At 33.0% G+C, this 12,658-nt stretch overlaps 1 protein-coding gene across 1 annotated transcript in view; it reads left to right on the top strand.

Moving 5' to 3' along the window:
* LOC134718140 (ankyrin repeat domain-containing protein 50-like) overlaps nucleotides 1-11,859 on the top strand; it is a 56,280-nt gene extending 44,421 nt beyond the window's left edge. The window contains exons 12-15 of the mRNA XM_063580630.1: nucleotides 8,030-8,119; nucleotides 9,477-9,552; nucleotides 10,187-10,782; nucleotides 11,836-11,859. Of these exons, the coding sequence (XP_063436700.1) occupies nucleotides 8,030-8,119; nucleotides 9,477-9,552; nucleotides 10,187-10,782; nucleotides 11,836-11,859 (786 nt within the window). The remainder of the gene's footprint in view (nucleotides 1-8,029; nucleotides 8,120-9,476; nucleotides 9,553-10,186; nucleotides 10,783-11,835) is intronic.
* Nucleotides 11,860-12,658: the final 799 nt, after the last annotated feature.

Below are 12,658 nucleotides of genomic sequence, written 5' to 3'. Positions count from 1 at the left end.
ACATCAACCAACTAATCATACTCCAATTACACATCTAAGACAAATAATACACTAAAATCACTTCAATCATGTAATCATACTCCAATTACACATAATACACTACCTACACATCAGCCATCTAATCATACTCCAATACACATCTAACACCAATAATACACTATTAGCACATCAACCATCTAATCATACTCCAATTCCACATCTAACACCAATAATACACTAAATAACTTCAATCATGTAATCATACTCCAATTACACATCTAGCACAAATAATACACTACCAGCACATCACCAATCTAATCATACTCCAATTACACATCTAACACCAATAATACACTTAAATAACTTCAATCATGTAATCATACTCCAATAACACATCTAACACCATTAACACACTAAAATCACTTCAATCATGTAATCATACTCAAATTACACATAATACACTACCTACACATCAACCATCTAATCATACTCCAATACACATCTAACACCAATAATACATTACCAGCACATCAACCATCTGATCATACTCCAATTACACATCTAAAACCAATAATACACTAAAATCACTTCAATTATGTAATCATACTCCAATTACACATCTAACACCAATAACACACTAAAATCACTTCAATCATGTAATCATACTCAAGTTACACATAATACGCTACCTACACATCAACCATCTAATCATACTCCAATACACATCTAACACCAATAATACATTACCAGCGCATCAACCATCTAATCATACTCCAATTACACATCTAAAACCAATAATACACTAAAATCACTTCAATCATGTAATCATACTCAAATTACACATACTGTGGATTCATTTATTTTCGTGGGTACCAATTTTCGTGGTTTGAGGAAAACTTGCATATTCGTGGATATTTAAATTCGTGGTTTTTGTAAAGTCTTCATACATTCCTTAAGCAAATTTGTAATTCGTTGAACATTTGAATTCGTGGTTCTTCGGTATCCACGAAATCCACGAAAATTGGTATCCAACGAATATTAATGAATCCACAGTAATACACTACCTTCACATCAACCTTATAATCATACTCCAATAACACATCTTACACCATTAATACACTACCAGCACATCAATCATCTAATCATACTCCAATTACACATCTAACACCAATAATACACTACCAGCACATCAACCTTCTTATCATACTCCAATTACACATCTGAACTCAATAGTACACTAAAATACCTTCAATCATCTAATCATACTCCGATTACACATAATACACTACCAGCACATCAACCATCTAATCATACTCCAATTACACATCTAACTCCAATAATACACAACCAGTACATCAACCATCTAATCATACTCTAATTACACATCTAACTACAATAATACACAACCAGTACATCAACCATCTAATCATACTCCAATAATACACAACCAGTACATCAACCATCTAATCATACTCCAATAATACACAACCAGTACATCAACCATCTAATCATACTCCAATTACACATCTAACACCAATAATACACTACCAGCACATCAACCATCTAATCATATTCCAATTACACATCTAACACCAATTATACACTAAAATAACTTCAATCATGTTATCATACTCCAATTACATATCTAACACCAATAATACACTACCAGCACATCAACAATCTAATCATACTCCAATTACACATAATACACTACCTACACACCAACCATCTAATCATACTCAAATTACACATCTAACACCAACACTACACTAAAATAACATCAATCATGTAATCATACTCCAATTACACATCTAACACCAATAATACAGTACCAGCACATCAACCATCTAATCATACTTTAATTATACATTTAACTCCAATAATACACTTCTAGCACATCAATAATCTAATCATACTCCAATTACACATAATACACTACCTACACATCAACCATCTAATCATACTCCAATTACACATCTTACACCATTATACACTAAAATCACTTCAATCATGTAATCATACTCCAGTTACATATCTAACACCAATAATACACTACCAGCACATCAACCATATAATCATACTCCTGTCAATTACACATCTAACAAGGGGATTAAACTTTACTGTTTTTCTCCAGGGGCCAGCTGGGGCCCAAAAATATTATTTTTAGGGGCCCAGTTGAAATTTCATGGGCCCAATCAATTTTTATACTTATAAAATAAAACATTTCCCACCAAAATTATCTCCTTAAATTTGAACTTCCTGTTGACAATTTGATACTATAGCTGTTTCTATCAATCATTAAATGCTATTTCAAATTCAATCCATCCTATAATAGTGTTGATCAAAAACATTATACAATTAGTTTTTATAGAAGATTGAATAGCAACCTAGATATTTTTATATCTATTTACAAGATTTTGCATTTCGTTTTTTCATTAAAAGATTTTGTAAATAGCGATGCATGGACAAGTTATCATCAAATACTGGCCTGTATTGACTCCTTGTGCAACTAGAATGCATCTCTGAAGCAGTGTAGATTCAATAGTTTTGACTAAAATACTAAACAATAATTAAATACTTGTAGAAGCCTTAAAAGATAGATAAAAACACTTGTTTAGAGAATAAGGTACAGACTTGGGGTCAATAACATTGGAATGTAATTAATTAAATTACACATTACATTGCAAAAATTGTCAATCACACTAATTACACATTACACAGTTTTTGAAATGTAATTAATTAAATTACAATTACTTTACTAAAGTAATTAATTAAATTACACATTACATTTCATCATAATATTTGTTAACCAATATTATACTTGTATGTATAATGTATGTGTAAAATATTCATGTAAACATAGTTTAAGCGTTGCATTTGATAATCATGAGTAATTTTAATGTTTTGTCATTTAGTCTGCATCTCTCTGGTCTGTACATTTTGACAGCCATTCTCAAAAGTATTTCTATTGGAGCTAGTTTGTCATATATCACTTGATTAGAACATGGAGGTATTATACTTCCATAATCAGTAGATGTGTTGATAGAAGAGGAAATTAGTTCCTATTAACTTGCCAATACATTAAGGGGTATTTTGACTTCTCAGAAATGAAGCTATTTAAATAAAACATAGCATGAATAAAAAAATTATAAATAGATAAAAAAAAATCACTTAATAATTATTAAAAGGTATCCTTGTCACAACATTGAAAATAATATTTAGTACAAACAATGTATATAATGTCTATATCTTAGCAATATTTTGCTAATTAGATAAAATACATGAAATAGTGGCATTGGCCAGGGAAATTTTAATCTGATTAACTGCTGTTTGTTTTATTCAGCTAATAATTTTTGTCTCTATAATCCTTTTGTGTATACTAATTTGACAAAATGTTTGTGTGCAGTAAATTTAAATTCTAAATGAACTCTCATAAAGATTTTTCACACATTTTTTTGTTTTTGTTTAACATGGTGATTTATTACTTTTCAGTCTATTTAGTTATCTTTCTTAAAAACATATGTATTTTTTCAAATAATAAGACTATTCCGAAAAAAATTCTGTTGGTCAAATAAGTTATATAAAAACTTTAGAAGAAATTACAGAAAGTATGTGATATCAATATTTGAAAAATAAAATAAATATTCTTTTACAATTTATATTATTAAACAAAAATCCTTATCATTAACACCATAAAGGTACATGTAATTGAAATGTAATTCAAAAGTAATTGAGCATTACAAGCTTTTTTCATTGTAATTAATTAAATTACCATTACAAGTAATTAAAAAAATGTTCAATTACACATTACATTCCATTACATGGAAAATTGTAATGCATTTCACTTAATTATAATTACATTTTAAATGACCCCATCCCTGATGGGGTATATGTAAAAATCGTGACTTCGCATCAAAAACTTATTTGCCCGTCTGAGTTTTGGTTATAAAAATAAACTTACTAGTTAACAGAAATTTTCTCTTTAATTCAATCGCTTTGAATAGACAATCAGGTTTCCATTTGGGAACAAGTTTTGTTTATATCGCAGGGGATGGGTAGAAATGGGATTCACTGCAAAATATTTTACAGTCGCCACCTAGACTATCGGGATGATAAAATATATTTGCCCAGCCGAAAATGTGGTCGCCTTGGGCGATTGGGCAACTGTTAAGTTAATCCCTGTTAGTAACATCAATAATAACCTACAAGCACATCAACTATCTAATCATACTCTAATTACACATCTAACACTAATAATACACTGCCAGCACATCACTTACTATCTGATCATACTCCAATTACACATCTAACACCGATAACACTGCCAGTACTTCAACCATCTAATCATTCTCTAATTACACATCTAACACCGATAACACTGCCAGTACTTCAACCATCTAATCATTCTCTAATTACACATCTAACACCGATAACACTGCCAGTACTTCAACCATCTAATCATTCTCTAATTACACATCTAACACCGATAACACTGCCAGTACTTCAACCATCTAATCATTCTCTAATTACACATCTAACACTAATAATACACTGCCAGCACATCACTTACTATCTGATCATACTCCAATTACACATCTAACACCGATAACACTGCCAGTACTTCAACCATCTAATCATACTCTAATTACACATCTAACACCGATAACACTGCCAGTACTTCAACCATCTAATCATTCTCTAATTACACATCGAACACCAATAATACACTACTGGTAGTGTATGATTGATGTAAGGTGTATTGGTGGAATGTAATAAGATGGTAGTTTTGTTAATAGTGTATGATTAGAGTAATATGTGTTTCCGGAGTATGATTAGATGGTAGTTGTGTCAGTAATATATGATTGGTGTTAGGTGTGTTGGTGGAGTATGATGAGATGGTAGTTGTGTCAGTAATGTAGGATAGGTGTTAGGTGTGTTGGTGGAGTATGATGAGATGGTAGTTGTGTCAATAATGTAGGATTGGTGTTATGTGTGTTGGTGGAGTATGATGAAATGGTTGTTGTGTCAGCAATGTAGGATTAATGTTAATAGTGTATGATTGGTGTAAAGTTTATTGGTAGTTTTTTTAATAGTGTATGGTTGGTGTAAGGTGTATTGGTGGAATGTGATTATTTGGTAGTTGTGATGGTAGTGTATGATTGGTGGAATGTGATAAGTTGGTAGTTGTGATGGTAAGGTATGATTCGTGGAAGGTACTGGTGGAATTTGATTTGATGATAGTTAGATGTGTTGCTGGAGTATAATTAGATGGCAGTTTTGTTTATATTGTATGATTGTTGTAGGGTGTGTTGGTGGAATGTGATTAGATGGTAGTTTTGTTAATAGTATATGATTGGTGTAGGGTTTGTTGGTGGAATGTGATTACATGTAGATGGTAGTTGTGTCAGTAGTGTATGATTGGTGTAGGGTGTGTTGGTGGAATGTGATAAGATGGTAGTGCATGGTTGGTGAAAGGTGTATTGGTGGAATGTGATAAGATGGTAGTTGTGATAGAAGAGTATGATTGGTGTAGGGTGTGTTGGTGGAATGTGATTAGATGGTAGTTTTGTTAAATAGTGTATGATTGGTGTATGGTGTGCTGGTGGAATGTGATAAGATTGTAGTTTTGTTAAATAGTGTATGATTGGTGTATGGTGTGCTGGTGGAATGTGATTAGATTGTAGTTTTGTTAATAGTGTATGATTGGTGTAGGGCTTTGTTGGTGGAATGTGATTAGATGGTAGTTGTGTCAGTAGTGTATGATTTGTGTAGGGTGTGTTGGTGGAATGTACTAAGATGGTAGTGCATGGTTGGTGAAAGGTGTTTTGGTGGAATGTGATAAGATGGTAGTTGTGATGGAAGATTATGATTGGTGTAGGGTGTGTTGATGGAATATGATTAGATGGTAGTTGTGTTGGTAGTGTATGATTGGTGTAGGGTGTGTTGGTGAAATGTGAATAGATGGTAGTTTTGTAAATATTGATGATTGGTGTAGGGTGAGTTGATGGAATGTCATTAAATGGTAGTTTTGTTAATAGTGTATGATTGGTGTAAGGTGTGATGTAAGAATGTGATTAGATGGTAGTTGTGATGGTAGTTAGACGTGTTGCTGGAGTATAATTAGATGGTATTTTTGTTAATAGTGTATGATTGGTGTAAGGTGTGATGTTAGAATGTGATAAGATGGTAGTTGTGATGGTAGTTAGACGTGTTGCTGGAGTATAATTAGATGGTAGTTTTGTTAATAGTGTATGTTTGTTGTAGGGTGTGTTGGTGGAATGTGATAAGATTGTAGTTTTGTTAATAGTGTATGGTTTGTGTAAGGTGTATTTGTGGAATGTCATTAGATGGAAGTTGTGTTGGAAGTATATGATTGGTGTAATGTGTGTTGGTGGAATGTGATTACACGGTAATTTAATGACACGCCACCAATACACCTTACACCAATCATACACTATTAACAAATCTACAATCTTATCACATTCCACAAACACACCCTACACCAACCATACCTTACCACCACCAATCTCATCATATTCCACCAACACACCGCACCTTACACCAATCATACACTATTAACAAAAATACCATCTTATTACATTCACCAAAACACCTTACACAAATCATACACAACCATCACAACTACCATCTAATCACAATCCACTAACCCACCTTACACCAAGTATACACTATTAACATAACTACCATTTAATGAGATTCCACCAATACACCTTACATTAATCAAACACTACTAACAAAACTACCATCTAATCATACTTCAGCAACACATCTTACTACCATCTAATCACATTTCACCAACAGATCTTACACCAATCATACACTATTTACAAAATTACCATCTAATCATACTCCACCAATACACCTTACACCAATCATACACAATTTACAAAACTACCATCTAATCACATTCCACCAATACACCTTACACCAATCATACACTTCTAACAAAACTACCATCTAATCATACTCCAGCAACACATCTTACTACCATCGTATCACATTCCACAAACAGATCTTACACCAATCATACTCTATTAACAAAACTACCATCTAATCACATTCCACCAATACACATTACACCAATCATAAACTATTAACAAAACTACCATCTAATCACATTTCACCAACACACCATACACCAACCATACACTATTAACAAAACTACCATCTAATCACATTTCACCAATACACCAATCATACACTAATAACAAAACTATCATTTAATGACATTCCACCAATACATCTTACACCAATCATACACTACTAACAAAACTACCATCTAATCATACTCCAGCAACACATCTTACTACCATCTAATCACATTTCACCAACAGATCTTACACCAATCATACACTTTTTATAAAACTACCATCTAATCATACTCCACCAATACACCTTACACCAATCATACACTATTTACAAAACTACCATCTTCTCACATTCCATCAATACACCTTACACCAATCATACACTTTTAACAAAACTACCATTTAATGAGATTCCACCAATACACCTTACACAAATCATACACTATTTACAAAACTACCATCTTATCACATTCCACCAATACACCTTACACCAATCATACACTTTTAACAAAACTACCATATAATCATACTCCAGCAACACATTTAACTACCATCTAATCACATTCCAGCAACAGATCTTACACCAATCATACACTATTAACAAAGCTACCATTTAATCATACTCCAGCAACACATCTTACACTACCATCACAACTAACATCTTATCACATTTCACCAACACACCCTACACCAATATTCAAAAATTTCTTTAACAGCAAAATCTCAAATATTATTCATTGATCTTTTTATAATGACACTTCATTTTTGTTGTTGGTTTAGGTTCACTGGTTTTTATTTCAAGTATATATAAATAAGATAACATTCTGCATTGCATAGGTAAAATTAATGCAACAGTTACCTATTATTTAATGTTTTACAGTTTTTGAAATTAAAGATATATATGTGTATAATTAATGAAGGATTATTTGATTGTATATCAGGGTAAGACTCCTTATGATTTGGTAAAAATAGAAAGCTCTGATGATGAAGAGAGAAAAAGTAAGAAGGAAGAACTGATGGACTTCCTTAAGGTAAATAGTATTGTCTTACTTTAAAAGATATTCACAGATTATAAGACACAAAACAGACTTGGTACAAAGAATTTACAATAAAACGGTTGCCTGTAGTTTTCAGTGTCATTGTAGTATGTGTTGTCACAATGTAAGTTGACAATTCCAAGCTTTTTGCCTAATATACATGTTGGCATATGTGAAAGACAAATGTTTAAAATCTGTGTTCTCATCTGTTGGATGTCTCTTATTTTTTGTGTCATCAGCTTGGTATCTCCAAGGTATATAAATCACATCATCTCCGTTTATGTATATATAATGCATACCTCTGTGTTGAAAGGTTGATTTACATGTTCTTGCAAATATGTAATAATCATATATTAAAACAAAAAGCACAAAAATCAGGGGCTATGTTTAGTAGTTACCTTCGGACTGTTGGTATTTTACTACAAGTGAAAACATTAAAAATGGATTAAAAATTGGCAGATAGAAAGGTGATACATGTACATTTTAGGATATACCTGCTTTGTATGAAGTTATACTTAGATAAAACATTTAGAAAGCTGTGACAATTGAAAAATGAAAAATTTGTTGGAATAGATAGGGATTTTGAATTGGTGGTCTGACACCTTTAAAGCAAAAAACGGTGAATCACAAAAATCAGAAAACAATTGATTTGTTTTCTTAACTGATCATTTCAAATAAAGGTAGCCACATTACATGCATTACAGCACATATTGCCAGATTGGAGCCTAAAACCTGAAAACCTGAATATGTGCTATTTTCTTGCAATTAAACATAGGGAGAAATAAAACATACTTTCAGAAATGATGCATTGTTGATAACACAATTTTTTTCGAACTTGGCAATAACTGCTTCTGAAAAAAAAAAATATATAAATTATTTGAAAAAGGACATCACATTACAAATCATTAGTAAAATATTGTTTGTAGTCCATTTTTGGGTATTAGGATTTATGACCGAAGTCACCATCACACAACTCAAGTGCCAGTTAGTGTGGGTTGTATCATCAACCTGGTCAAACGAAAAACTTGAAAATATGTATTCCCAACTTCTCTATAAAGAATAATGTATCTGACGTATGTATTTCTTGATCTTATATGCATTTTTCCTCTTTTCCAAACATTATGTGCAAATAATTATGGGCAAATTTGTAATTTTTCTAAAAATCATTATTTTCATTGACAAATTGGGCCTTTAAAACATTATGTGCAAATAATAATGGGCAAATTTGTAATTTTTCTAAAAATCATTATTTGCATTGACAAATTGGGCCTTTAAAATATATGTATTAAACTATTTGACAAGTTTTCACATGGGGCATGATAGTTTATAGCATATTTTTCCTCTTTTGTAGACTGTCATGTCAAAGACATCCCTAGAAGTAGCTCCTGACTCCCATTTACAGGAACCTGCAGCACCAGTAGTTGAAGGTAATAATATAATGTTAAATATTCAGATACCGGCTGAAATGATTTATAATTACTTGTTTCTAATATACGGAAACCTTGATATCTGCTTATAATGTTATAATGAAAAATGATGAAAAAAACCAACAAATTGATGGGAAAAGTGGAGTAGGCTATTGATGAAGATTACAGATCACATTTACTTTAAAATCATTCTCATCTAATTTATACTTTCCTCAACGTGTTGAATATATTTTTGATAATCATTCTTACTAGTTCCTCTCACAAGGCATGTGACGTCAATATCATTCTTACTTGTTTCTCTCACAAGGCATGTGACGTCAATATCTTTCTTACTTGTTCCCCTCACAAGGCATGTGACATCAATATCATTCTCATTTGTTAATCAAACAAGGTATGTGATGTCAATATCATTCTTACTTGTTTCTCTCACAAGGCATGTGACATCAATATCATTCTTACTTGTTGCTGTCACAAGGCATGTGATGTCAATATCATTCGTACTTGTTCCCCTCACTAGGCATGTGACGTCAATATCATTCTTACTTGTTTTTCTCACAAGGCAGGTAACAGTACTATCGTTCTCACTTGTTTCTCACACAAGGCATGTGGTGTCAATATCATTCTTACTTGTTAGCTCACAAGGCATTTGACCATACCATCATTCTCACTTGTTCCTCACACAAGGCATGTGATATCAATATCATTCTTACTTGTTCCCCTCACAAGGCATGTGGTGTCAATATCATTCTTACTTGTTTCTCTCACAAGGCATTTGACCATACCACCATTCTCACTTGTTCCTCACACAAGGCATGTGATATCAATATCATTCTTACTTGTTCCCCTCACAAGGCATGTGGTGTCAATATCATTCTCACTTGTTCCTCACACAAACCATTTGAGGTCAATATCATTCTTACTTGTTCCCCTCACAAGGCATGTGATGTCAATATCATTCTTACTTGTTTCTCTCACAAGGTATATGACGTTAATATCATTCTTACTTGTTTCTCTCACAAGGCATGTGACAGTACTATAATTCTCACTTGTTCCTCACACAAGGCATGTGATGTCAATATCATTCTTACTTGTTCCCCTAAAAAGGCATGTGACAGTACTATCATTCTCACTTGTTCCTCACACAAACCATTTGAGGTCAATATCATTCTTACTTGTTCCCCTCACAAGGCATGTGACAGTACTATCATTCTCGCTTGTTCTTCACACAAGGCATGTGACGTCAATATCATTTTTACTTGTTTTGCATAAGGCATGTGCCGTCAATATCATTCTTACTTGTTTCTCTCGCACGGCATGTGACGGTACTATCATTCTCACTTGTTCCTCACACAAGGCATGTGACGTCAATATCCTTCTTACTTGTTACTGTCACTAGGCGTGTGACGTCAATATCATTCTTACTTGTTCCCCTTACAAGGCATGTGCCGTCAATATATCATTTTTACTTGTTCCCCTCATAAGGCATGTGACATCAAAATCATTCTTACTTGTTCCCCTGACAAGGCATGTGACATCAATATCATACTGACTTGTTCCTCACACAAGGCATGCGACATCAAAAGCATTCCTACTTGTTCCTATCACAAGGCATGTGATGATAATATCATTCTAACTTGTTCCTTCTTGAGACATGTGACATCAATATCATTTTTACGTGTTCCTCTCACAAGGCATGTGACATCAATATCATTCTTACTTGTTCCCCTCACAAGACATGTGACGTCAATATCATTCTTACTAGTTCCTCTCGCAAGTTATGTGAAGTCAATATCATTCTTACTGTTCCCCTCACAAGGCATGTGACGTCAATATCATTCTTACTTGGTCCCCTAACAAGGTATGTAACGTCAATATCATTCTTACTTGTTTCCATCACAAGGCATGTGATATCAATACATATATTTATTAATAGTATCGGAAGCACATGTCTGTGTTTGTTTATGTTCAACACGTGTTGGTGAGCACATGGTTGCATACCTGGTTTGTTATTGTATGATTTGATTGGCTATTGTATGTCGCAATGCAGGTATCCTACCCGTTTGTACGAGGGTAGGATCGTGATTCTCGTGCAGAATCTCATTATAAATATAAGATATTTTCAATAACCAGTTATTCGACGTTCTGCCTTTACCGAGTAGCATACCTTCCGTTTCGTTATACATATCTCCCACCCACCCCACCCATTTTGATAGATTTGAGTTAGACAGTTTAATGATGTGACAAGATAAATTGTAATAATAATGTATTTATTGTGTTTTGTAGATTGTTGTTGATTTTGATGTTTAGTGGGATGGAGTCCCGATACGGTGTTTTGTTGTATCGAGAAAATTGTGTGATTTGATTGGATGAGTAAATAGATGCAGATGGACGTTTAAATGACTATTGAATTGTGAATATGTATGAAATGGTTTAAATGTTTGAAGAAGGAGAAAAAATAAAGTATTAAAGTTTGCTACTCACAAGGAGAGCTCATTCCTATTGTATACATGTGTTGAGTTTTATTGACTAAATAATTTATGTTCGGTTAAGCTTGGCGAATTAGAACATAACATTCTTACTTGTTCCTCTCACAAGGCATGTGACATCAATATCATTCTTACTTGTTGCTGTCACAAGGCATGTGACATCAATATCATTCTTACTTGTTCCCCTCACAAGGCATGTGACGTCAATATTATTCTTACTGTTCCCCTCACAAGGCATGTGACGTCAATATCATTCTTACTTGTTCCCCTCACAAGGCATGTGACATCAATATCATTCTTACTTGTTCCCCTCACAAAGCATTTTTTACGTTACTTCATCACATTATTCACATCCAATTTAATGAAATATATATAACTATAGAATAATGTCTATCAAGAATTGATGTTTATTGATGAACATATGATTGTTTATATTATCATGCACTGATCGTAAATAAGGTATAAGTCAATGCAATAAGATTGGACAGTATGCTTTTATTTCCTTGTCTAAAGATGATAGGAAGATTTGTTGTCCCAAGTACATCCATACTTTCCTGAGAGTATTGCCACAGTGGGATATAGCTGATCTGCCTAAGACAAGTAAACGGATGTTTACTGCC

Source organism: Mytilus trossulus, chromosome 5 (assembly GCF_036588685.1).
Source record: "Mytilus trossulus isolate FHL-02 chromosome 5, PNRI_Mtr1.1.1.hap1, whole genome shotgun sequence".
NCBI lineage: Eukaryota > Metazoa > Mollusca > Bivalvia > Mytilida > Mytilidae > Mytilus > Mytilus trossulus.
The sequence above is the reverse complement of the archived record's forward strand: the minus strand, read 5'-3'. Positions and strand labels throughout refer to the sequence as shown.